Below are 27,609 nucleotides of genomic sequence, written 5' to 3'. Positions count from 1 at the left end.
TGAATACCATTTTTAGCTGGAGAAAGATACTGGGGTTTTTTTGTTTTCTCGCAGTGGCTATTCCTTTTTCCTAACCAGCCTCCTGGACAAAGGCAGGCAGTGGCTGGGGAGTTAAGGGAAGGGCTGAATGCAGTCCAAAACATGTGGTAACTAAGCAGCAGGACTTGAAACCCTTTCCTGAAAGACAACACAGAGACTCACCTCTTCTTTTTGTTCCAAGGGGGCAGCTCCCATTGCACTATTTTCCTAGCAAAAGAAGTTATGATCTTCAGGAAAAGACTTCTTTCAGGGTACGTTATGTTTTCTTTTGTGTTTTCTTTTCAAGCTGTATGTAAGTGTCGAGAAATGGCATAGAATGGAGTGGGGGAGCTGTCTCTGACAGCTGCAGTTTAATCCTGGAAAGAGGGGGAGGAAGGACAACTAGGGAGTAACTAAGTGGCCTATATCAGTCCCAAGAAGAGCTGAACAGAGGGATGTTATATTTGTTTCTGTTTGTATTTCTGGGACTGATGTCATTATTTATGTGTTTATGACACTTTAATACTATTTTTCCTAGCTTAGGGCCAAAACTCATAGTCCTTACTCAGCTCTAAAAATCCACTGAAGTCAATGGGACAATTTTTATGACTAGAGGTTTAATATCAGGCCTAAAGCCTGGCTGTAGACAAAGAAAATGTTTCTTGCATGAGGGCAAATATGTCTTAGGAACTGTAGAAGGAAAGATATTCCCCCTCACCAATTGCTGAGGACAGAGGACACTGTACTTCCTCAGCCATCATCACCTATAGCATTTACTATGGGAACGACAGCTGTCACCAAGAAGTGTCTTCCTTAGCATCAGCAGGATAAAGGGCTTCCTTAATTCTGAAACCACTCCTCCTCTAAGATTTTACTTAAAACCTAGATGAAGTAGCTAAATCAAAGTTAAAAGTGACCAAAGCAGCCAAAGAATTCACGTTTAACACTGTTCACTGTTCTTTCCACATTCCTTAGCGATTTCTTTTTTTTTTTCACCAAACACTAGTTTGATGACAGCCTGTGAGCCATAATCCAAACATACTGGCCTGCATCAGCTAGTGTCACAACACCTGTGTCCTTTGGAGCACAGATTTTTCAAAGGATGCAATGAGTGCTTCTGAAAAGAAGCAAATTTCATCTCTCTTACTGCTGAAAGTCACCTTGAGGAGCACAGACTGCTGCTTGTGCACTCAGACTGGGACAAAGCAAACACTTTTCAGTTTGCATGAATAGGTGCATGCTGTGAAATATAAAAATAAGTCTGGAGCTCATTTTTAAAATTGCTGTTAAGCAGCAAGATTCACATGAACAAAACAAGCCGTTGTCTGGACCAGTGCTTCAAAAAGACTCTTTATATTTCTGTGATAAGGAACTATTGCATTAGGCACGTATGCAGGTATGCGCCTTAGGATGTGCTACAGTGAGCGACTCCCTGACAGCAGATCTCTGTGCCTGTGTGCGGTCTTGGTAAGGGATGGAAGGCTGCACAGAGTCAGGGGTCTCCACACTGGTATCTTTCAAATAAGTTTTTTATATTTATGATAAAGTCATAAAACTCCTTTTTTAATAAAAGCATATTTATTGATGTACTCATTGAGTCATAACTGCAGATGCAAGCAGTCTTCTCTTTCAGATGACAAACTGAGACATTACCTATCATCAGAAATAATTGTAGGTCATATCTCATGAAAACACTAGCTTAGAGTAGTGTGAACCTAAATTATCAAAACCTGATATTTTGATCTTCAGTTTTAGTAATCAACTTCATATAATTTAATCCACTGATGCATTAATCTATTCCCATTCATACAGTGGTGGTTCCTGTATTATTTGAAGCAGATTTTCAAGGTCTCACGCAGAAAGTAGTTTCTCAGCTTCACTGTTAATATAAAAAACATAAACAGTTTCTGTCTCACGGCCTGCTGACACAACTATTTTCCTCTGGGGTGTTCCACCCCTTCTTCATTCTAGGGAGTAATGGAACCAATGTTTACAGCTGCAGCGCTGGAGGCAGGACCTGTATATTTCTTTGACCAGGTATTTTCTTTTATATCCAGGACATTCTTCTCCTTCCCTCTTCCCCTCCACACCTCCTCCAGTCTTAAATTGGAAACATTAATTTTGTTGTAGATGAAAACTAGAATAAAAGAGAGGGGCAAGAAGATACCAGAAGAGCTGTCCTCATATTTCACTACAGATCTTCCCCCTGGCTTTACTCCCAGGTAATAGCGTGACGCCAGTAGCGGTGAGAGCCGGGAGGTTTCTGTCGACTAGTTTTTCGGGGAAGACGCAGAAAGGAGTCCCAAGGCAGATGTGGCCAAGGCAGAACGGGAGAGATGGGGCAGGCACGTGACCAGAACTGGCATCCTGCCGCGCAGTGTGAGGAGAGGGAGGGAGGGTGACAGTGTCCTGTACCTAACCCTAACTCCTCGAGGTGTAGTACCTAATATTCATTTCTGCTGCCAGCATTTAATGAGTTTAATATATTTAACATACAAATCTTGAGCAGTTAGTTAAAGAATGCAACATAATAGCCTTGTTTTATTGTTTTGGCATGGACTGAACAGAACGTTGCAGAGCTGTGTGGGTTTCATGAAGTTCACGTCTGCTGACTAATATACTGGGAGCCTGTGTTCACAGCATTCCTCTGGGGTGTGACTCCTCCGGATAACTGAGTTTTAAATTCAGGTTTCATCACATTTGCTTTAAGCTGATATTTTTGTTCCAAGGACAAACCTTGTTTTGCCTAACTTGCTTTTGAATTTCAGAAATTTACTCCAGATGATTGTTTCAGTCTATAAACACATTTGTTTGCACTCAAAGAGTGTAAGAAGCTACGGTTGAAACTGAAGGGGGTAACCATGTCATTACAGCTAAGCTTGTGTGTGTTTAGAGGGTTGAGGACTAAGACTTTTTTGGTAAAATTTCTTTGTATTTTGGATTTTAAAATTCCTAAAACTTGTTAATAAATTTTCCACATTGGCAGTCCTCTAATTAAACTGTTATAGTTTAAAATAAAGATGGTCCTCTCATAACCATGGAAGATCAGAGTTCCCAAACTGAAAAACAATTAAAAAGCCCAACACAAAATAGGGTGTACAGAATCAGTAGCTACTGGAGAAGACTTATTTAGACACTCAAAGTTTCATTACATCAAAAAGTCCTTTGCATGCCACATATAAGAAAGCAAAGTTCTGGATTTATTTGATTACCATTTTACTGAGGCAAGAGAAAATAATTTTACATAGGAGAGAATAAATCAATCAGCATGTTACATTACATTACACTGCACTTCAGTGGTCATAGTCCAAAGCATACACTGTCAGTGCAGAGACTCCCTGGTTTGGCAATGGCTGCACTAAATCTCCTCGTGCTGCTCTGCACAGGTATTTCTGAGCTTGATCTAGGAGTGTCTTCCTTGGGAGGAAGCACGGCTCAGTCTCAACTGTGAAAGGGAGCACTGCCAGCCTGTCCGCGTATGTTTCAGGCAGCAAAGCTAACAGGTCTCTTTTCTGTGTTCTTTAACTGTTACTGCTCTCACTTAATGATACAGCTTTTTTTCCTCTTCAGCCCGATTGAAGGCAGGAGTGCCATCTGTACAGGTGAGCATACAGAAAGGCATGAAGATGGTTTCTTAAACGATGATACAACAAGAAAAGAAAAATATCCAGTTTTGCCACAAGTGTCTTGTCATTCCCTGAGTAAAACCACTACAGAGGACTCAAACCCAAAGATCTCCCAAACATCTTTGATCCCACAGGCAAATGAGGACTCACCACTGAACAGGTTGAATAAGTCTGTGGCTGCCAACATGTTACAGGAACTTGGAGAGAAGTTGCAGCTCTTTGCTACGTATGAAACTGGTTTCCCTCAGGGACTTGTGAATGTGCTAACCTGTAGCTGGAGAGAACTCACTGAAGGGGTTAATTACCGTAAATGGCACCAGAAGTCACTAGCGTACAAAAGCATGAGATCCAGGAGAAGCCAAGCCTCAGAGGAGGTTAAGAGTGGTGCTCCAGGGTCCAAATGTACAGAGTGTGAAATAACTGCCATCAGAAAAGAACGATACAAGAAAAACTTTGCTCTACCAGCCTGCACTACAAAGGAAAAACGGAAACCTGAGACAGCATCAAACATGCCTGTAGGAAGTAAAGGTAAGGTCATGCTGTGTTAATGTGCTGTGTTGTCATATTTGGCCGCAAAAGGGTTAAAAGCACTTTCTGTTAAGACTACACTCTCTGTTGGCTGGGTAGGCCAACATGGTTCACTTTATAGCTTGTTATACTGCAGATCTCTGCAAAGCATTGTTTTAGGACATGATGAAATAGCTTTGCAGCTGAAGCAAGAGGTACAAACACTTAGAAGAACAAAGCCGGTGAAACTGGGCAATGTTTCAAACCATTTATCAAAGCATATTTAGTCTCCTCTTCAAGGTGAGTGATAGAGTCATAACATATTGTGCCAGTAAAAATAATTTTCATCCAGAGCATTTCATTCATCAAATGTCAGTAATCCTCAGTGCAGAACCATATGTTGGGGTCAAGCCTGTTCCAGCTCTCCAGGTGCTACTGCAGTCTTCCTCTTCAAAAAAAACCAGAATGATCTTTGGGTTTATGTTTTTGAAAGCTGACTTACCCTTGCATGTATGATCGTAAGCATTGCACTCTGCATTCTTCCTGTCTAGCTCCTGTTGTGCAAAATGATGCTGGCCAGTCACCCGTCACAATCAGCTTCTCGCTCTCATCCAACATTTGTGAGGAAAGAGGTAAGAGTAGCAGGCAGCTCGGCTGGATGGCTGGTGCTTAGCAGAGGTGGGTAGAGTTATGCAGTACCTGGACAGCTCTTCTGAATTGCCTGAATTAACTAAAGTATGGATTAGCATGCGAAGGGAGTAACTGTCAAGCAAAAATCCCCCGTACTTTTTGGATACAATCTGTTTTTAAATACCCAGTCCTTCTCTGATTATCTCTGATCATCTGCCAACAAGGTTTTCTACATAGCCACTGCGGATCCACTACTCTTTGCTAGCAGAATACAGGCTGAATAACTGCTTTGGGATATTATTTTAAGCCTTTCCCTACTGGAAACTGTCTGACCACATATATTTGACTTAATAACTTTTGCTCTGAATGGGAGCAGTAATGCACTAATTGAAAAGTTCTTCACAAGGCATTATACCAGTTCTGCCTAAAACGTGGACAAATTTAATGATCTGAAGGGAAGAACTGCTTACTCTGCACCTCTTTTTAGATTTCTTTAAGAACATTGCCATGTGAAAAAAAAAAAAAAAAAGCATCTGTGCATTTTCTTCCTAATCCTGGCCATGAAGTTGGTCAGGTGCTACTAGGACTGCAGAACTGAAATTCCTTGGCCGGTGAAGGTTAAAAGTGCTGCAGAGACACCTAGCATCCTAGCATGGAGGAATAGCTCTATAAACAAATGTATAGGCACTGAAGGGAATTGTACCCTCTTCTGTTGTTTTCTGAAAATGTGGCATCCAGTTTCTTCTGGTTGTAACAAAGCAACAGCACTTCTGAAATGCTTTGCTGTAGAGTTGCATGCTCTTGGTGTCTGTGAGCTATTAAGTTTGCAAGAGTATTGATTCCACTTCTAGCTCTTGTGCTCACAAGCAGCCTCTTTATTCTTCTGTCTCAGTGATCTCAAGATCATGCACACTTCCCTTCAGCACTGCGCCAGCAAATATGCCAGTGCACTGTATAGTCAGGCAGCTGTTGGAGTTTTCTTAATCGCAGATGAACGTCTAAAGGGTCGAGACAACCAGCTTCCACTGAACTGTCCCTGTCCTTTCCTATCTCTTGGGTCCTCCCATTTGCTTGGTCTGTCGTCACAGGTTCTTTTTTTTTATTTGGTGAAGGGAATGCCCAGCAGCAGGTCATGCATTTCTGTGACTGCAATTCTAACTCACTGAGTTCTTGTTTCTGACTAACTTGCTTTTCAATTTGTTCATAGTGAAACAGTAAATCTAGGGAAACTGAGCTTCCCTGGATTAATTTTAACAATTGCTGTGTCTGTAGCCATTTTTTATCACCTCATTTGTACTTTCACATCAAGTAATCTGATTTCTTGATAATAACCATTGCAACAGAAAATGTTCAGACTGAATAGAGATCACACCCTGACCATTCATCTTGGGCATTCTCACCTTTTAGAAAATCGAGTGAGAATAACTGAGAATCTCCAGAAGTTGAGGAACTTCTTCCTCCATACTCCCACAGGCCTTCTGAAATCATCCACAAATGCTGCAAATGTGAACTAAATAAAATATACCTGTTGTAGTGCAGCTGCAACCGCAGATGTCTTACAGAAAGGCACACTAAAAGAACTCTGTGCCCCTGCTGCTCAAAGTGATGCATGGCTTAATTTTCCAACTGCTTCTCCGGGGTGCAGCTGAGAATAATTAAAGAGTCTGCATTACCTGCATCCTTTTTCAGCAGCAACCCTGGGCTGGACACAAATCAGACAGTGACTGTGACTGATGTGGGAAGTTAAGGTAGTTCATACAAAGGTCTATCCTGGAATTTGTCTGAATAATCCATTTTTCTGGACACCCATCTTCTTCCTAGACATAATTTTCTGTTTTTCAATTTAAGGCGCATACAATGCACATTCTCTCTTTCTCCCATTGTATTCGTCAAGGCAAAGAATCTGTTTAATCTGTTTAAGAAGGCAATTCCCACAGCTTAGCACTTTGTATTCATATGAATGAACCTTACTGCCTATTGACAGATGCCATAGAACAGGACTGACATTAACATCAGTCTTTATTTATGCATCTAATTCTAATCTCTCATTCTGTTTCTCTAGGTTGGATTTCCCAACTTTCTGACTCAAATTCTGAAGATGTTCACCAGAAGCTGCCTTATGTGTGGACACTGGAGAGGCTAGAACAAATTCAAAAACAAACGTAACAAACTGATGTTTTTACTTCCATAAGCAAAATTAGAATAAATGGCGATGTTTTCATGATGTAGAATACAGATTATGGGAGACCACTTAACCAAACCAACTTACTAGTCAGGAGAGCGTTATTGCTTTGAAAACTCCTGGAGTTCTACTTACCATTTCACTATTCATGAAAGAGAAACATACCCTTTTATTTTAGCTACTGTAATGGAAGATAAGAATTATCTCAACAGAGACATTTTCAGGGATTAGTGGTGAGACAATATTTTCTGATTATGATTAATCTGCAGATACACTTTCCAATAGTTGTGAAAAACTGTTTGAATATCTTTTGCAAAAGAAACTATGGTCCATGAAAACCATTTTGCATTTTGACAATTTGCTGTGATCTGTAGCCTGTTGCCTTGCCAGGGCCTGAAAGAAGATTGCTGTAAGATCTTGTGGCCACAATCAGGCCTTTAGACTTCTTCATGCTTCTTATACTTAAGCCTTCTATATTTACATAGCACAAGATAGCCTTAACACCTTGGAGGCTACCTGTAGAGGACTGGCCATGAGTTTAAAGTGTATGGTAGCTTCCAAATACATCAGCCATTCTTTGAGTACCAACTATAGTGCTAAAATAGTATCAAGGGATGGAGGGGATGTCAGAAACAGTTGAGATTTACCCTGCCTGATCAATTCTCTGAGGAATAAGTACTGGAATTTATAAAGCAGGCTAGGTTTAAATGAAAAAAATCTTTGCTGCTAACCAATTATAAGCATTAATTACTTACAAGGACAGTTATTTAAAATTAACCTGTATAATTTTGTATCTACAGCACAGTTTCTGAATTTCCGCTGTTACGTATCCTGCTATTTAACTGACAGTTCCTGTATACTGGCAAAATTATAAACATATTCAGATTTAATAAAATCAGCATTTTATCTTAGGTGAAAAATCATCATTCATAATAATAGGTTTAGCAGCTAGTGGCTGTACAAAATCAAGTAGTTTTCAGTGTGTAAGAGCGTATATGCTACAATGTATTGTACATTGTGCAGTATAGTACACTAGCATGTTATTCATCGTGGGATGGGTTATTATCACTGCTCTATTCCTTGGAGAACTGAGTAGCCCAAAGTCCAAAAGAATTGATGCTGCAGCAAAAACTGGAGTTTGCATTGTTTGACCAACCTCTGTATGCCACCCTCCAATAGCTATATAATGTGTTTGCAAAGCCAAGAAAAAGAAAAACAACAAAAAAGCTTAATATTTGAGGCTTATACTGGAAACGTCGTATTTTCTGATTATTTAAATGAGCGCTGTTGTCTTCCCCCCCATGAGACGTATCATGTCTTAGAGTTACCTGTTTTAGAGAACACTCTGAAACGTGTCTGTCATTTATCCTCTTGGATTCTGGGTTTTGATACACCCCAGCCTGCAATTATTAAGAACTGGATAGAGCTTATCCAAACACTGAGGATACCTGTGGCCGTCTGTGGTGCAACTATTCTGGGGTCTACCATATTACTGTTCCCAAAAGCTCTGCAGTCAGCTGATTTAATCATCTAATTGAAGACAACATTTATGCCACAAATAGGGCGATAGGGTCTCCCTACAAGCAAAGTGTTCCCTTTCACAGGACCTGAGCATGTTTGCAGGATTTGCAGACCCTGTTGGCCCATCAGGTTGGAAGCAAAATGTTGCTCCTCATATTGCAATACCCTGATGCTCTCACCAGATTCCTGTGTCAGTGCCATGAGAGTTGGCTTAGTGTTCTTGAATATTTATGCTTAGCCTGGTCAGCAAAAAGTTTATACTGAGCAATATTTTATGGCAAAATTGAAAGAGCAAGAAATATTGGCTTGAAGACAAAAATACTCCTTTGATTTCTGTCAGACGATGTTTTACCTAATTAGCTTTCCTCAAAATTGAGCAGCTTTTGTGCTCATTTTTTTCCTTTAATGGTTTCATTTACCTAATACTACTGTGATGACCTGCGCATTTTTATAACTGCTTAAAGACTGACAGATAAAAATATGGAAGCATGCACTCACATATACATGTAGAACAGTACACATAGAATGTCTGATTGAAAAGGACGTCAGCCAAAGGCTAAAGAGCTGTCTGAGGTTTAGGTTAATTTGTCCAGCCTCAAATGCTCTCTGCTTCTTTCTCAAGATCAGTCATGGGGCTGAAACAGATATAAATTTGGCTGTTAGATAAAGAAATCTTTAAGTATTTAATTATTGTTCTTTCTCAGAAGAAAATAAGAAATAAGCAATAGCAATGAAGAGTAGCACAAGAGGTGTATGGAATACAGGACGGTGAAGGTGAAGAAAACAAATCAGGTAGACAGACTTTCAGTGGGGGTAAAGTTGTCTGCCCCTCACAATCAAAGGATCTCTGCTATGTGCATGTGTAGAGGGTTGGTGCAGTCAGCTCTAGTGCCAGCTTAACCACAGGTGACTTACATGATCTTGGGCAACTTATTTGTCCCCTTTCTGTCTGAGGGTAATGTGTTTAATAATATTTATCATCAACGTTTACAAAGCTCCTCAGGATTCTCATGTGTAAAACAAATAAGAGTGCAAAATCGTATCATTAGAGAGGTCCTAATGAAAGGTTATTGATGAAACAGAACAGAAATCTGCCACTTCAGGCTGATACTGCTTGGGGAGGGAATTGGCAGATCAGCAGGTTCTTCTGCATTAAGTAGAAAGGAGGAGATTAGAGAAGAACAAACATTTGGGCACATTTTACTTATACTGTAACTGAAGATATAAACCTAGTGACTTGCTAAGATAATCGTAAGTGTACAATAGGTGAGACTTTAAACCAGAATTTTCACTGTCACTCACGCTGGCCAGTAAGAAGCCTGAACCTCCACACTCTACTGCAACTCAGGGGCTGAGTCCGGTGACAAAGCACTGAAATGTCTGTAACAAATTCAACAGGCGATGGGGCTGTTCGCTGATGTTTGTGAGGCTGCCTGAATTCCTAGCTAAATTAGTAACCTTGATCATTTCTGTCTCAGCTGAGAAACTCACAAATCAAGGCATGTTTCCTGCTTAGGTCAAACTTCATTCTAAATGAATGGAAGTCTTGCCTGAGGATTCTGCTTAGCAAGAACTAATCAGAGGTGTAATTTTTTTTCCTCCCTCATGTAAACAGAGAAGAGAAAGCATCCAAGCTGAAAGAAGTGGGGTTTGACAAGCCAATTATTCTCCGGCATTATGGTGATCACAGAGAAGAAACTTTCTCCAAGACGTGGAAGGTTCAGACTGGCATGACTGTCACACCAGAGCTGACATATGACAAACCTCAGATCCTAGTGGTCAGGAAAGCAGGCACAGCACGGAGAAAACTGCATTATGGGCTGAACGATGGCTCATCTTTCATTTAATATCCTTTCTGTTTACAGAGCACATGTGAATTCTAGCAAGAGTGTGGGAGCTAGTGGGAGGACTTCTACAGGGGGAAGACTTAGACTTAATGCATAGCTGAACAGCTTCCAAGACTTGGCTACATGAAAATGTTCGTTTCTGATCAGGCTGTATTTATATAGTACCAAAGATAGAGCCAGGTAGTCAGATTATAACAACAAAGCCCAGTATGTGTCAGGTGGTGGATGTGCCTCTGAAAGAAATATTCCAGAATGAAAAATGCAGTTACAAGTTAATGTTGGCAGACTGCAATCCATTTAGAGTATAACCTTGTCTTGAACAAAGATCACTTTATCAGTCACAGTCATCAAACTGGATTAGGAACAGTCTGCTCTGTCACAGGAAAAACCACCGAAGATGTTGTGCTTCATAAACATATTTCTGATCCCTATGTTGCTCCTGCAAAGGTCATTTTTGGCCTGTACCAGCCATGTTAGCTTAGTCAGGTGGGTGGGTTTTGTACTGAGAGCTCTGCCCATCCTCCATCCCTTCCAACCCACTTGTTCAAGGAAGGAGATGACTGAGTTAGTAGCTTTGCTTATCCGCGTGCACCTGGACCCAATACCCAGGATATAGAGCTAATGGTGAGTGTTAGTCCCTGTGTTCTCTGCAGGGGCATGTAACAGAAGGCATAAAACTGGAGAACGGTAACAAGTTAACTCCTTGACTCTCATTTTAGCTATCCTTCTGAGTATCTTGCTGTTTGCCAAAGCTGCTGCAATCTCCCATGTGGGGGTTTCTATACCAACATATTTAGCCCGTCTCCAGATCACTCTATAGTTGGAACTTTCACCCCTTTTGGGCATGGCAGCATCTGTCTTCCTAACAGGTAGGTAGATGCACTATGAGCACTTGCTTGATGCTGGAACTCAGAACGGAGAGCATGAAGCTATACAAGGATGTGAACAATGTTCAAAACCATAATGGACATGAGAAAGGTGATATGTTGTGCAACGTGTTTTTTTTCTTTCTGCAGCTTAGAGTCATATCTTAGCTGGGTGTCTAACAATGGGTTGGATTTATTTTGGTTGGTTGTTTTTCATCTACCCTCTTCACTCAAAAAAGTAAAGCCAGGCACAGTCTTTGGTGACCAAACTTTTGCTCAGACAGACTTGATAGCCATGGAGAGTTTGGCATTGGAGGAGATTGACTTCTACATGGTGCGGGAAGATGAAAAACACCACTTCCATCTTGTTTGCAGGTCAGCTGCAGGTGAAGGAACCTGGAGGTGAAGGAACTTGCCCCCTCTACAAATCCCCTCTAGGAGTCAAATGCCACCATTTTTTCAAGCAGCCCAAAAGCACTATATTATCTAAATTGCTAAGCTAGACAGAAATCGCTTTGAAAATTGAATTTCCCATTTGTGAAACCCATGAGGACAGGATGCACTTTGGTTTACTAGAAAATTTACATATACAAAGGAGACAGCAGGCAATTGGGAGCTAGCCTTCTGGCTACCTTGAATGCATGACATGAGCTGCAGGTGGATATTCCACACAGACAAAATGCAGACACCCTCTTCCCCTCTCTACCCCTGCCACTTCTTAGTGCCTCACAATGCAGTGCTTTATACATGTAGTGAAAAGAGCTGATCAAATGCTATTTGTTCTATGTATTGCTGAATCGTCATGATTTTCTGTATTAAAAATAATTGGCATAACTTTATGGAGAGAGTGGAGCTACTGGCCTAATTTGGAATAATTTACACACAACAAAGAACTGAGATTTTTGTGCCTGGCCACTACCAAATGTTTTCAGAGTTGTTTGGCCCCTCCTTCTATCTAAATGTGTCTGAGTGACTTCTGTAAGTCCCTTCCAGCTCCTTTTTCTATAGTCTGTTTCTAATAAAGATGGAAATAAAGACTATAATTGTCTTCACTAGATCTTGGTTAGATGCATGTTTTAAGAAAAGTCCTTTAGATAGTTTTTCTCGTGGTTTTACATTTTCATCTTGATTCTATTTCTTTTGCTGGGTTTCATTTATTCTCCCAGGTTTGTGTTACATCATCTTGTTAAAACAATTGCAAGGATTTGTTTGGATACTTATCTTTCTCTACAGCTTTCTTCTTTTGTGGGTGGGTCCCCTATCTAAAGGGGCATAGATAGGCCTGGTGTTAAAAACCTATCATCTAACAAAATCTGCAGGATGAACACTGATATTCTCAATATCCTTTGTCTTGATTTCAAATCCAGTTGTAAAGAGCAGATCCCCATTTGTGGAAAGCAAGCACGCAGATGATTTCCTCTGAAGTTTCAGGCCTACCAGACCACATAAACTGTACATCAACAGTTCTCTTCTGGATAATGTTACCATCTGTTTATATCTCCCTGTGTAGTTCTCTGCACCTTTACATGATGTGAACAAAGATTATCATTGATTCCTACTTACAGCACGGTCTTTTCCTTGGTTTTCCTCTTTAATGCTCCCTTAGTGACTTTGGAGTACTCAAGACATCTGGGATCAAAATTTCATGCTCTGTAGAGAGGAACAGTAGCTAAAAGTGAGGGACACATTAACTTGCAGCTGCCTTAATTTTTAAAGAAGTCAAGTTCATTGGCTTACCATCCTGAATGAGCTCTTAGGATTGAAGGAATATGTGTTACTGGAGATGTGCAGAGAAGGACTTTAAAAGGAGTTCAGTGCCTCATAGGTAGTGGAAGGAGCTGGCCCTCGTTTATTAACAAAAAGTCTAGGAGTTCAAAATATTAAAAAAGAACATTTTAAATAATTCTCAATTACGATATAAAATCAAACCAAGCAAATTTACCTACACTGGCGAACCTTACGTTATGGAAAAGCAAGCAAAAATACATAGAAAATATAAAGTACAAGCATTAACTCTCAGGATTCCTGGTGCTTCTTGCTTTGTCCTTGTGATTACGTATGTATTTATTTTTCAAAACCCAGTGGAAACTCAAGGAAAACATAACTTCTATTAAAAACTCAGTTGCTGTATTCAGTTAAGTTGTGAGAAAAAACAGCAAACCTAGGACTATCCCTGGTACTTTAAACAATAAACCCCAAAATTCTCCAATCCTCTGTGTCCAAGGAAAACCATCAACACACAGAATCCACTTAAAAACTTTTTGATGATCTGAGGACCTTTTCTATGTGTTTCAAAATTTGTCTTTCTGCAGGTCACCAAGTGTTATTTGCTTATCGGTAGATAAAAGAAGCATCAGAATACGTATAATTCCTAATAAATATTAAGAATAGAGACATAAAAGTATTCCTGAAACTGTCAGCTGAAGGCTTATACATGAATGGCATCTACATGCCATTTTACCTTATTTGTTTCTTCCTTTAAATTTACAATAGAATTTGAAGTGTCTTACAACTCCTAGGAATGTACTAGTAAGTGGAAATGGCATGAAAATCACACCATTTGACACCAGTTTCTTTTTAATTTGAATTGTTAAAACAAGAATTTAACCCAACTCTTTTGTCTGTATCACAGGAATAATAATTTATACCTGCCTCACAAGCCTGTAGCATGAGAAAAGCTCGATGAAGGAGCGGATATGCAAAGTAGCTTTTTAATTAAAGACTCATAGATCAAAGAGAGCTTCTTGGTTGCTTAGGCTTTACTGAGACACACCAGGAAAAACAGGTTTCATATTTGTGCTTGTTTACAGCAACACCGTAATAGTGATGTTTAATCAGGAAGGAGGTCTGGTGACTAATAAAGATGAAGAAATGGTCAAAGAATGGAAATGGCCTAGGGATGGCAAGCTTGCCCAGCCAGTTATAGCACAGGTAATATTTATTGCTTTACTTTTCTTACTGTTGTTCTTACCTCTTTTTTTTTTTTTTAATTTCACATCTTCTGGTCTCTCTGAGGTGTCTTAATTGCAAGGAACATGTTGCTTACATTTCTTCTTCTTTAACACATTCTTTACAAAGAATGGCTCTGCCAACAGCCTCTACATGAGTACGTATCTTTACCTCTGTTTTACTCATGTGGCATCTTACCACATGAAGAAGGAAAAGCAAATTGCCTGGAACTGTTGTCACTCAGGATTTCAATAAAACAGAGGCCCGTCCTCCCTGCTGGAAGCATCTTGGAAGCATCTTTTCTGAGCTTGGCAATATGAACGAGCCATTCCTCATTTTTCTTTTGGGCATGTTCAGTAGCAGGCAGTTGTTTGCCTTGCTTCAGGCCTGATCCAATTTCCACTGAATTCCATGAAAAGTCTCCCACTGCTTTGTAGTTACCAGAGCTGGGCCTAGCATGCTGCAAAAACACCAGAAACGAAGGTGAAACACTTGTGACCCAAGTCAGTAAGTGTGCCTTCGGGCACAGAGTTTGTAAGCACACCCATTATTTACAGGGGTTGGAGCAGGTGGGTTTTTTATTCCTTGCTACCTAATCTAGAGCTACTGGCATCACGCTTAGTATTTTATACAAGGCATACATAAGGCATACATACAGAATGACAGGTAACCAAACCCATACCAGGTTTTCTTTACTGGGCTCATACTACCAGGCTGGCAGCTGACATGAAGTGATAACTTTGAAGAAATGGCAATAAAATTCTTACAGCTGCCATGACTGCTTCATACAGGCAGATATTCTTTTTGTGGGTTGGGTTTTTTTCTGTAAATTGACTTTTGTTTATTCTGTAAAATCTGCAAGAGTTTGAGACTTCCAAAATATCATGCTCTATCTGCAGTTTTGGTTTTACAAAGTCTGTAAAAATTAAGCAGATAATTACTGAAACAGTTTGGGTTATCGAATACAGATTATAGCGTGTTACAGATTATAGAATGTGAATTATGTGCTATATGGAATTAACATGACATTCTTCAAAAGCCACATAAAAATAGAAATGAGTTTAGTAAAGCTATTAGCTTTTGCAACATAATATTTACTTTCTTTGAATGGGCAGGAGTGTCCGAGGCTGGAAAGAGCTGGTGCAAACTGGCTTTTGAATTAAATGGAAGTGGTTCCAAATCGCTTGTTTGGTGTCACCAGGGCATTCTTCATGGTCTGTGTGTACACAGTGCTAAAGGCTTTAGTGACCGTGGTTTTAAGAAAGTACTTTCTACGTGTCAAAATGCTGTCTCTTTACTGGGGGCTAAACATTGTCCAAACCCTGCCCACACTCACCAGCAATAGTAGTTAAAGGGCAAGCAAGGACTAGAGCTTCCCAAGCCTGCCCATGTCTGACACCACAGCCTCTGCTTCAGAAGTATACATGCTTTCCTGAGCAGTTTGAGAGGTTCGAGAGTTTCTCAAGTCTTCCTGCTGTACAGCATCACCTTCCAAAACATGGACACTCTCAGTACGCTTGCTTTGGGCAGGAGTCATCCAGACAAAGGGCTGGGAGCTGTCTCTGCCCGCAGTTCTTTTGCTACAAGCTTTACTTTGTAGGGTTCAAATGAGAGCAACAGCACTAAAAATTCTTTGTAGACTTAAGCCTGGGGTAACTGATCATTCCCTTGGCTATGACCAGCTGTCTTGGATAACCCTTTGAGACTTCAGTCTGCCTCTTCCATCCAAACATAAATACGAAAACTTGGCGGAGTTAGTAAATCGCCTTTTTTGCTCTTTCAGGTTAATGAATACATCACCGTGAGGATTGCAGGGCGCTTTGCAATTAGCTTGGTCTACAAGTGGCAACATGAAAGCGTGTGCTTGTCTTTGTCGCCGCCGCAGGGTGTGGCTCTTCCACAGTTAGAAGAATTGGTATGTGGTAGCTGCTACAGTATTGCATTTTATGAAGGCCTTTTAAAGATATTATTTGCTCTGCAGACTCTGGAATTGATGAGCTTTCCCATAAAACGCACTTCCCAAGTTTATTTTCTTTTAAGTGTGCTAAGTGCAACGCCACAGAGTGATCAAGTAAGAGCTTCTAGAGATTAGATATAAACTCCAGTGGATTTATGCCAATGTCCACCTACTATAAGTCTGGCCCAAAGGGACAGTTATTTCTATGTACTTCGGTTCCTATTTCTGCCTTTTTTTTTCTGGCTGATTTCCTTAATTATTTAATGTAGTCCCTGTTCACAACTTCTGGTGATTAAATCCCTACCACCTTACATCCAGTGTTTACTCTATATGTGTAGCTAGAACACAGGTGAATCTTCATTTTTGTTCAAAAAGGATGGTTAAATATTACCTGTAATTTATCTAGCATTCTCTGGTCTACCAGAATACTAAGTGCATTGACAGCCCATTCTGAGGTAGGTATAATTTATTGTGCTGTAGGTGGGGGGTACTGAATGAAGCTGCAACAAATCCGGATCCAAATCTTTCTGGTCTTCACTTCCATGCAGTGAGCTGGCTGTCCAGCTAGGTTATTCATCCAGCCAAAACCCTAGATCTTAATGGCAAATACTGTTCATAAAACAGATTTTTTATGTGATTTGGGGGTCAGGAAAAAGACAGTTATGAAACAGTTGTTGGAAAAGCAGAAGAAATCTATGATCCAAGTAAAACAAAACCAAAATTCTGTTTGTTCAGAGTTTATTTCCTTCTTTCTGTTATATATGAAAGCATTTAGCCTAGAAAATGTAGAAGCACACCTTGCAGGTCTAGAAGAGGCATGCATACATGTCTCATCGATTTTAAGAGAAATTTAGATTAACTAACTCCTGAACTTCTGAGAAATTAAATTTGTTGGAATTATTAAATGGCATTTTGTAAGAGAGTTTCACAATGTGTGGCTCATAGGCTTAGACGTTAGAACATGATCTATGAAACTACTACAACTAACATCACCATCATTAGCAAAAAAACCTCCAGCTTTTCACTCACACACCTTTCTGCTTATGTGGGCAAGGAAACATTCTAAATGAGGGAAGATAAAAGTAGTAAATTAACATATTCAAAATCTAACCCATTTTTTATTTGTTTGGCAACAAAAAATCAATATCATCTACGTTTCATAAGCTGGACCTTAGTTTTTTTAAACATTTTGGCAGTTCTTTGATTAAAGAAGATTGAGAAGCTCTTGATACCTCCTTGATAAGCTGTAATCCCTCTGTAACACTGGGGTGAGAAACAATACCTTATTCCTTCTAATTCTGGAAATGGCTGGGCCATAACAATAATTAATAGAGCTACTCCTGAGTCCCTGTAAGACTGCCATCTGAAATGCCACCAGAACAAAGCTTCCTGTATGGAAGAATGGAGAATTTGAGCCTCTCTCAAAACAGAACTAGGGAAGATGAAGCACCATGAGAAATTCACTAAATATCTTCCCCTGGTGGAATTGGAAGGATCACTGCTCTGAGAGACTACAAGGAAATAGGGAGAATTGGTATAGCAGGAATAAGTCTTTTGGCTCATTCACACCCTTGAGTAGGTGTTTAGAATTTATGCAATTCTCAGTTCAGACCTACTTCTTTACACACAAAACCTTCCTTGACATAGCACTGAGGTGTAGAATTTGACTTTAAAAGGATTTGACTTTAAATAGCTGACATAGCAAATTAGGAAAAAATTATAGAAAATATATGGCAGAGAGCTAAGGTCTGAGTCAGAGTGAACCTCTGTCTTCATTTACTCTACTGGCATGAGGGTGCGTCAGTAAAAACCTATGAAGAAGGTATGACCAGAAGCTTTTATTGAGCCATTTTAGGTTGATTATGGGTCTCTACTCTCTGAGACTCCACATGGACTCATTAAGAGATACCCCAGCAACACACACCAGATGTTTATGGTACTCTGCAATCTTATTGTCCTCCCTCCTCCAAGCAGATTTATGTCATTTTAAACACTACTGGTCCAAAAGAACCAATTATTTTGAAAGGTCAAACATTTCTGGAAATGGATATGAGAAGGTGGCATTTGCATACATCAGAATATCAGCTGTAGTAGGCATTTTAAATACTTGTACCTGTTATTTCATTATAGATTAACTGACAACACCAAAAATGGTCTAATCCTTGAGGTAAATCAGCATTTGTCTTTGTACTTTGCCCTTTGTTTCTTATTAATGAAAATGATCTTTCCTCTGAATTTTAAACAGTGCTTCTTACTTATAGTCAGCAAGAATATCTCTCTCTCTCTCTCTCTCAATTAATCTTTTTCTCTTCCAAAAATCAAATAATCTTTTATAGCAATTAAAATAGCTCCAATTTTTTTCAGTTGTCAGCAATCCAAGTAATTAAAGACACGGCACAGTAAAACCTCGTAAAACAATAAATATTTAAATACCACACAATGAAAACTGTGAATCATCATAGCAGAAGCGATGAATGCTCTCTTTAAAGCCAGTTAAGCATACTGGGTATTTGTCGTTCTTCAGGTGGTAGATTCTAAGACTAATACCATTCTTTTTGGAGTTCCATTAGCGTCCGCTTTCACATCAGTCTATGCTCTCTATGAAGGTTCTTCACCCCAAGAACTCTTCTGCACTAGGCATGGTCATGATTATGAGGAGCTGGACAGTAGACAATATAATCCATAGCCAGCTCCTGGCTACACCTTTAGAAACCAGTTAATCCTTTCAACTCTTTCTGCCCTAAGTAGGCATTGCATAATGAGAGATCATTATAACCAGACATATTGCCACTACCTGTCACTTAGTAGTTCCCTTGCATCTAGATTTTCCACCAGCAGAAAATTCTTTTCTTCAAAGCTGAGATAATTTGGACAAACTGTTGGAAATTTAGAGGAGATTAGAGTTCGTTCCGAGGAAATGCTTCTGATCCTTGTCTCTCTAGTCCTCAAATATGTTTAGCCACAGAGACTTTGTATTCCTTTCTTCTGAAAGGGCTAGGTAAGATCTAATTCACAGGGGCAAATCTGAAAGAGGAGTATTTTCACGTAGATTTAAATTAATAGTCACACTGTGGCATGGTAGAATCTGTAACATTACAATCTGTAACAATACAGAATGTTGGCATGCAAACTAAGATTTTGTTAAAAAGAAATAAAAAATAGGTACATTAACCTTCAGTGAGTAAGCTGACAAATTGCAAGCAGAGAAGCAGGTATTAGTCTGATTATGATTTCTAAACGAAATTAACAGGACCAAAATCAGCATAGAATGAAAAATACACTTCAGTCTTAACTAGAGATAATTCTGCTGCTCTGGAGAAGAGCAGGTTATCTGGTATCTACTCCAGTTTAAAGAATTAGGGAAACAAAAATAAAACCACAGTAGTCCTGCCATAGCTACCTTCTAGCTGAAAAAAAAAAAAAGAATCTCAAGGGGCACAATATTAAAAATGTTTATTTTTAATTTAAGAGTATTTTACTTAAGGTATAAAGTAGAGATTTTGTGTGGAATTAGTTTTATATTAATTTGAGTCCACATTTGTATTTTTCAGAAGGGCCTGTCTTAGTTGTTGATTTTCATTTTCCATAGTTATCAAGGGCTCTTGCAAACATACACTGATGTATGACTTATTGTTTGTAAAATGTTATTACATGTATCATGCCATTACTATGTATGTTCAGAACAAATGAAAGATAGAGCATTTGTTTGGAATGCGAAGATTTAAATGGTTCTAGGTTCAGTGAAAAATCTAGGAGTTATATCTGCTTCATGCTTTTTTTTTTTTTGCATAGCACAAAGTGCTATCTTCTTTGGCCACTGGAGTTTTCATGAGCCCAGCCAAGCCAATACTAACAGTATCTGCTCTGCTTTTCAGTATTTATAGTCTCCTTTGTCTCGGCTAGAAGAGGGCAGGATTCACCATTGCATTCTCCAGTGATGGTTGAGTTGGCTAAAAAAGTTTCTTTTTAAATTACACCTTGTTCTATCAATAACTTGTACTCAGAAGGTGTTTGTATCTCTGAGGCGTTTAATAGTGTTACGCCAATGTCAGCACCATTAAACACCAGATGGAATCATTTAAGTTCTTTAATGTGTTTTTCCACTGTTGTTTTTTAAAGCCAAAGTTGACAGAGCTATTGATGAAAAATGAAGTTCCAGAGGCCACCGTAAGCCACATAAATGACATCAGTCCAGCCAGAGAACTGAGGAGTTTGCAGAGGAAGATCCGGAGCATTGTGGATGACTGGCTGTGGTATTACCGCACAGCCCTAGGTCAGGCACGGTCAGAAAACAGCTTGGAACGTGGTTTTATGACCTTGTTTCTATATCGGCAGGCACCAGAGTAGACTAAATAGTCCTCAGAAAATCAGCCCCAGACTCACCATCAGAGAATTCAGACACTTGAACGCTGAAGTAGAAAGGAGGCCAATGGGCAGCCTGTTACCCAAATTGGTGAGCAGGTCCTTGGGATACATGGTTCCTCTGAGGTCAGCAGATATTTCTGAGCTGAGAGTTTCCATACAGCATGGCATTAAAATTGCCAGGCAAGTGCTGAAGAAGCCCACTCCACAACTGACAGCGGTAGAGCTGCGTCAGAGTGCCACTGCGTTCGGACTGATCAGTCCTACAGGGATTGGGCCATTGGGTGCAGACATAGCAGCATGTTACCACACTGTACTGTTCCCAAGGCCAGGCTAGTACCTCTGCATGGTACTACACTGAGCCAAGCACATCAGCTTGGTCAGGCATCACTGCAGTGGGGTACATTGCACAGTACAGACATCCCCTGTGTAGATCCTTCAGATATATTTGGGCTGAACAGACAGTGGATTCCAGTCCTATACTGAGGAAACTACTGGGAACAACTGGACAGGTAATGACCTCTCTGATTCACTGCTTCCCTGGTAGTGCAACTTTTGTTTGAATGAGACTGTGGAGATGGAGGAAGAAAGGGTTGGAAGAGAGGAGGAAAAAAAGGTGTGTAGTAACTACTAACCTTTTTTGAAGACTGTTGCTCTATATGCATTAGCCATAACATTTAAATGTACTATGATAACATAATCCACTGTGAGTTCATACAACTCCTGACAGCAAGAAAGCCAGACCTGGGCAGAAGGCTAATATAAACTTGATTTCAGCCTTGAAAGGAATGAAATTGATTTAGACAGCTCATGCTCGTGCATTACATGCTATGGGAATCATTCTGTGAGTGCTTAATACAGAAAAGCCTCCTTAATAATACAAACAAAAACTGTAAGAACATGCTCTGGTTTACTGAACATGGTTCAGTCAAATTGGCGCTGCCTGAATTCTGTGTCTTTGCTGATTAAATTAGCAAAATATACCTTCTATATATTGGAGTCCTCTTATGGGGAAGACAGCTTGAGCATGACCATGTTCCTGTGGCAGGATTCATTTTCCATCTTCTACCTTGTCAACATCATTGTCAACACTGAGATTTTTTTCTTCTGGGTTGTAATCTAGCCACCAGAAACACCTGCCAACCTGCCAGTTAGTTATACCTAATCCAACAGTAGATAACTGATTCTGGGCAGGAAGAGGGAGGTATAAAAGGGTGAGGAACAGATTTAAGATCTACAACCAGAGTTAAAACTTTGGCCTTAGCAGGTTGAAGGAGATGATCCTTCTTCCTTAGCACTAGTGAGGCCATACCAGGAGTACTGTGTCCAGTTCTGGGCTCCCCCGTACAAGAGAGACATAGATATACTGGAGACAGTCCAGCGAAGGGCCATGAAGATGATTAAGGGACCGGAGCATCTCCCCTGTGAGGAAAGGCTGAGCGAGCTGTGACTGTTCAGCCTGCAGAAGAGAAGGCACAGGGGGATCTCCTCAATGTATGTAAATACCTGAAGGGAGGGTACATAGAAGATGGAGCCAGGCTCTTTTTAGTGGTGCCCAGTGGCAGCACCAGAGGCAATGGGCACAAACTGAAACACAGGAGGTTGCCTCTGAACATCAGGAGACACTTTTTTAATGTGAGGGTGACTGAGCACTGGCACAGGTTGCCCAGAGAGGTTGCGGAGTCTCCCACCTTGGAGATATTCAAAAGCCATCTGGCCATGGTCCTGGGCAACCGGCTCTAGGTGGCCTTGCTTGAGCAGAGGGGGCTTGGACCAGGTATCCCCAGAGGTCCCTTCTGACCTCAACCATTTTGTGATTCTGTAATTCTATGATAAACTTGCACTATTACTTTTCCAGTTTGGATCACACAACACATGAGTTACATTTATAAACACAAAACCACCATTAGTTACCAAATCAGGGCCTACTTTGTCACTGATTTCAGCAGTGGTGGTGTATTTCAGGAATTGACCGCATACGCCTTCAGAAAATGTCTGACCTTCCTCTGCGACCCTTAAGGAAGGGCATAATTCAGTCTGCAGATGCTCTCTCGCTTACCTCGGGTTTGCAGAGATCACAAGGGAAGAGGAGAGAGAACAGCCAAGCTCCCAAGTCAGAAACTCCTCTCCTTCTGGATCAAATGCAGTCGGCTCCTCACAGCATGCGGCAGGAACTATACTCTTATCCTCTCAGGTAAATGAGGGGGACAAGGGGAGGAGATGAAAGAACTACTTTTCCCCCAAGTCACAAGTCACGAAATGGTTCTTTTATGATCACTTACTTATGCCACACAGTAATAATTTACATCCTTTTTCCATGAGGTGTTATTATCAGTACCTCAGAGCCTTCATATATCCCTGTATGATTCTGTAAAAGCAGCAACAACAATGAAGCAGCAGTTGAGAAGGTTTGGAAAAATGCCCATATTAGATCTTTAAATACTATTTCAGCAAATAAGATTAACTTTTTTTATTATTACCAGTCGCATTTGTGATAGTAGCATCCAAAAAACCCTGGGAGCAATGCCTCCCTATACCAGCATTTATGAAGATGCAAACCCCATGTGTCATGCACTTGATGGATGCTCTGCTCTTCCTAGTGTCACCATCTGCCAATATAACCTATAGAATATCTGAGCTTCAGACTTGGTTTCTAAGAGTTTGTTTAGAGTTGTAGCCATGCTACTTTGTTTCACTTCTTAAAAATATGTAAGGAAGGGAAGTCAGAGAAATGGAGCTAGTATTGTTTTCAGCATCTTTCCCAAGTCCTTGCCTTTTCAAGTACAAGACAGTCCGTATCTGATTTCAAATTATCTGCTAGTCTCAGACAGATGTCTTTTTATTCAGTCCATTAAAGCAAAGAGGTTTGCAATATCCTCAGCAATTATCTGAAACCTGACTTCACCCATCCATGGCACATCTTGCTAATGCAAGATGCTTGTCTGTTTTGTTTTGCCATTAAACTTTCACTTACTTGCTGTTATTTTCTTGTACAGGGCTTGTGTTTTGTTAAATAGCAATACGAAATCAGAGAAGCTGCATATGACTCGGTTCAATTTAAATAAAAGAAGGAATGTACTGAATGTCATTAATTCACGGTAAGGAAATATAAGCTAAGATTAGACAATGATGGCTCCAGTGTAAACATTGATGGTAGTAGTTTACTAGCAGTTCATTTCTGGTTATGGTTAAGTAGTTCACCTCTGCCTCCAAGCCGTTACACTATGGCATAGGATGCATTGCATGTGGATCAAAAGCGGTAGTCACTTTTCAAACCTAAGTAATCCACAACGGTCATTCGTGCTGTGCCTGCAGTTTCTCATAACAGGAAAACAAGGTGACACGATTTCTCACTGTATTTTTGGTGGTTCAGGGTTCCCTCGTGTCTTTGAGGCAAGTTTGCTGTCATTGATTCCTTTCCTACGGGTGAATAGCAACAGTGCTTTTTTACAAACTCAACAATGTCTAAAAATGAGCAAAATTAAAGGAACAAACTACTTTTGATTTTATATGACTAGTTTGTAGCTCAACTAATAAAGTAAAAATACCATAAACCTCAAGTATTTTATTATTGCTCCCAGTATGATGAAATTGTAATCTTGTTTTACATACGTGTGAAGCTGAAAACCAAAATTTTGCACATTCTCCTGCTGTCTGTGACCACTTATGGTCTCTTTTCCCTGCTCCATTTATTTTAGACTTATTTCCTTTTTTCTTCTGCTCCCGCCAGCACAATATAACCCCAGCAAACATCTAATTCAGGCCAGTGCTCCTCATAGCTTTCTCTGTTGTAATGCTTTTGTCTTGGCACAGCCGTTTAGGGATTGATCCAGCATCCCCAAATACAGCAACAATCTTTCCATTAGCTTCAGAAGGCCACGGAGGAGGCCTATGGCCTTTAGAGTCTCTTCTTTTTTTCTGATCCAAACCTCTCACAGGATTTGCTCTCACTATGAGGAAGATGTGTTCAAAAGATACCATCACCTAGAGCTGTGTGGCAGGTTCTTAGTGACGACATGATGTCATCGCTAGAGGTGTGAAGATAAGGCGCTGGAACTTAGCACTTCTGCTGCTTGCTTTACGTGACCAAACGATCTACAGAATCTCCCCCCCAAATGTCAAAGGATTCCTCAAACAAATTAGTCTTCACCACACTTGTGAAAGATAAATAATACCAACACATACAGCACATACACATGACTATAAAATGAGTATACTACAATGAGTTGTCAGAGATAAGAGGTGCCTATGAGACCTTGAAATAATTAGGGAGTAGCCTTTGAAGTTTGCTCTTGGCTGCTACCAAAGCCTGCCTGGCTAGCTCATCTGGTTAAAGCACACCCCTCTTTCTCCTCTCAGCTTGGTTTCAGAGGCTGTGTTTTGGCAGAAGCTAGGAGCTTTACAGCACTCACATGGTTGCATCAGACCTTAAGAAATACCTGAAGCATTTAGATGACTGCACGCCTCAGATAACAGAGGATGAATAGGCCTAGGCCTGTCATTTATAGAGATGGTTTTAAATGATTCTTCAATCTGTACTTGATTTATTTGACAATCATCTAACTTGCTAACACTTTCTCCTATATTTTCTCTTCCTCGTGACAGGGACAAGCTGTGGGTCACATCCCAGGCTGCTTGTCCTGCTGTGCTTCGAAGAATTATGATGGGGGAGGAAGGGAAGACATGCAGGTGTAGTAATCATCGGATTCCCTATGTGTCAGACCTGGAGTATGATCACCTCATTAACAATCAGATGTCCTTTAAGGAGCAGATTATTGTGGTCTGTGTCTCATCTTCACAAACAAACAAGGATCCTAGTGAAGACAAGATAGAGCAGCTGTATAAAAGAAAGAACAAGAACAGAAGTATGCCTTGTGCTCAGGTGAGTTTTCTCAGACAGTCAATAGTTTTTCCAACACATGGATGAAAACTTTAAAGAGTCTTTTTGGAATAATTCTCTGTTTATCTGGTTGCTAAAATACCTGAGAAGTTGTCTCACCAGAAATGTCGAACTGGCACCAACTCCGAATGTGTGTTCTACAGGAAATTGAATACTAAAAAATACTTCCAAAGTAGGAAAAAAGTCTAGAAATGCTAGAGTTTCCTACAAAAACGGGCATTTCAAACCAAATTGTTTCAGAAAACTAAATATTACTCGAATCCATATCTTTGAATCGCTATTCCCAACTTAGAGGAATTCCTCACATCACTCTTTTTTTCTGGAACAGCTGAGGGAATAACCCTGAATAATCCCTTGATGTAGAGCAAGGACCTCAAACCTTGATTAAAAATCCCTAGAACTGAATCTTGAGGGGCTTTCTAGCTCTGTGCCACAGTACCAGGAAACCCTGAGGGTGGGTGGGGGTGTGTGTGTGTGTGTGGCTACTGTGGCATTGCAGGCCCCAAGGATTAGTAACACAACAATCTATTGCAGCAGTTGAGCAGAAATCTGTAATTTGGCAGCAGTGTGACAAAATATCTTTTTTTGTTGAACATTTTGGCTTCCAGGAATCAGCACTTTCTAGTAAAGACGAATGAAAAAAATCACAAAGAAGCACGCTGCTAGAAAATGTCAAACCAGCTCATTTTCCTTACAGTTTAAACTTAGTGATTTAATGCAAGACTCTGTCCTCACGTTCACATAGCCAAGCATTAAGGAAATACACAGCACAAAATACCTTTGTGTAAGTCTGTATTTAGACGGGCTGGAAATACGAGTAAGTTAAAGTTTGGAAGGGCAAAAAAGCAGAAGATAGGTGATATGATAAACACTTTAAAACAAGGAATGTTTTTTGTTTCAATGTGCCCTGGACATTGTCTATTATAATAATTACCTGAAAATTTCTCAATAAAGCTAACAGTGGAAGTGGCAGTAGATACTCAACAGGCATTTTGATCATCTTGACATAGTGGGCACAACAGTAAACATCAGTGACTGCTGTATTCAAAATCTTCCACTTTTTACTAGACATTAGTGGAGCTGCACTGAAATTAAAATGTTAAGAGGATTTCAGTCTGCATAGATGCAGTTTCAGTACCAATTAAGGCATTAAAATGACTTCTTTCACTATGTCTTATTTATCCATTCCTTGAGAAACTGGTCACACAGCAACTATCATTTCTGATTTGCATTTGAAAAAGTTAGCACAGAAGGGGTCAAATTCTGGCCCTCATGGGAAAACTCCCATGCATTTCAGCATCAGCAGGATTTTCAGTCCAAGAAGCAGAGGCTAAATATGAATTAAATATCTACATTTTATATAAAGAGAAGAGGAAGAAAGTAAGGGTGTTTTCAGACCTACATTTTCACATTGTTCTTTCCTTCTGGAAGCCTGACCCAAAAACCTATTTGGGAAATCAGTGGAAAAAAGGCTTCTGTATTGCCTCCTTGTCTCACAGTGTGGTCCTGTATTCGGCCCCTGTCCACTAATGGCAGGAGCACAAGACTTTTGGAAGCCAGGATTCCAGAGGATTATGACCAATCCATAAGGAGGTTGCCCAGTGACTAGCTACCACCCCTGTTCTCGCAACTCTGAAGTCTAGAAATCAGAAGAGCTGTTTCATTTAAGAAGAGAGAAATACACCCACAAAGAGAAACTGAAAAATTTAGAAGCCTCTGTCATCAAACGTACAGTGTAAAGAACCATTGCTACCTGGTCTGAAAGAGAAAGATAATTCAGCTGAGTTCATAAAGACTTGTTTAGAAAGAATGTTACTAGCTTAATTGGTCAAGCAAAATTTACCACCTACTTAACTATGTAATTGTATTTCCCTTCTTACTTCAGGGTTGTCTGGATTCTTTTCGCCTCCTCAAATACGACATCACTTCTGCAGATGCATTTACAGATCATAACGGTTCCTTATTGGAAAAGAGACATAATGTAACTCCTGGCGTGTTTTTGGTATGTTAAAAACATTACAGTCAATTATTTAACCTTTAATGCTATTACTGTGATCTGGTTACAAATGAGTGACTTGGGGATTGCCACGTGTCATGAGTATTTGGGCCATCAGGAGAGCGGAATGCTAACCTTCCTTCTTCAGGAGTACCGACTGTTGTCCCAGCAGCCCCAACTCTTCCTTACCTGTTAGCAGTCCAGGATTTACAATGCATCAGGTCATTCTCATTCCACCTGCAAAGGGC

General features: G+C 40.1%; 2 protein-coding genes across 2 annotated transcripts in view; both read left to right on the top strand.

Annotated features, from left to right (window-relative positions):
- The first annotated feature begins 102 nt into the window (after nt 1–102).
- On the top strand, nt 103–10,331 carry LOC148054589 (uncharacterized). The gene is made up of 7 exons (XM_087766969.1): nt 103–290; nt 1,990–2,055; nt 2,149–2,240; nt 3,589–4,172; nt 4,703–4,783; nt 6,844–6,943; nt 10,100–10,331. The coding sequence occupies exons 2-7, from the start codon at nt 1,996–1,998 to the stop codon at nt 10,329–10,331; spliced, it is 1,149 nt and encodes a 382-aa protein (XP_087623095.1). The 5' UTR covers nt 103–290; nt 1,990–1,995.
- Nucleotides 10,332–11,056: 725 nt separating this feature from the next.
- The window catches only part of LOC148054588 (uncharacterized protein C3orf20-like), a 28,080-nt gene continuing 11,527 nt past the window's right edge, over nt 11,057–27,609 (top strand). The window contains exons 1-7 of the mRNA XM_087766970.1: nt 11,057–11,200; nt 14,008–14,128; nt 15,930–16,061; nt 20,223–20,376; nt 22,431–22,659; nt 25,071–25,347; nt 27,251–27,367. Of these exons, the coding sequence (XP_087623096.1) occupies nt 14,024–14,128; nt 15,930–16,061; nt 20,223–20,376; nt 22,431–22,659; nt 25,071–25,347; nt 27,251–27,367 (1,014 nt within the window). The 5' untranslated portion in view covers nt 11,057–11,200; nt 14,008–14,023. The remainder of the gene's footprint in view (nt 11,201–14,007; nt 14,129–15,929; nt 16,062–20,222; nt 20,377–22,430; nt 22,660–25,070; nt 25,348–27,250; nt 27,368–27,609) is intronic.

This window comes from Nipponia nippon, unplaced genomic scaffold (genome assembly GCF_047370975.1).
Source record: "Nipponia nippon isolate SJK-2023a ecotype South Korea unplaced genomic scaffold, ASM4737097v1 scaffold_3, whole genome shotgun sequence".
In the NCBI taxonomy this organism is placed as follows: domain Eukaryota; kingdom Metazoa; phylum Chordata; class Aves; order Pelecaniformes; family Threskiornithidae; genus Nipponia; species Nipponia nippon.
Note: the sequence above shows the minus strand (reverse complement) of the source record. Positions and strands in the feature narration are given on the sequence as shown.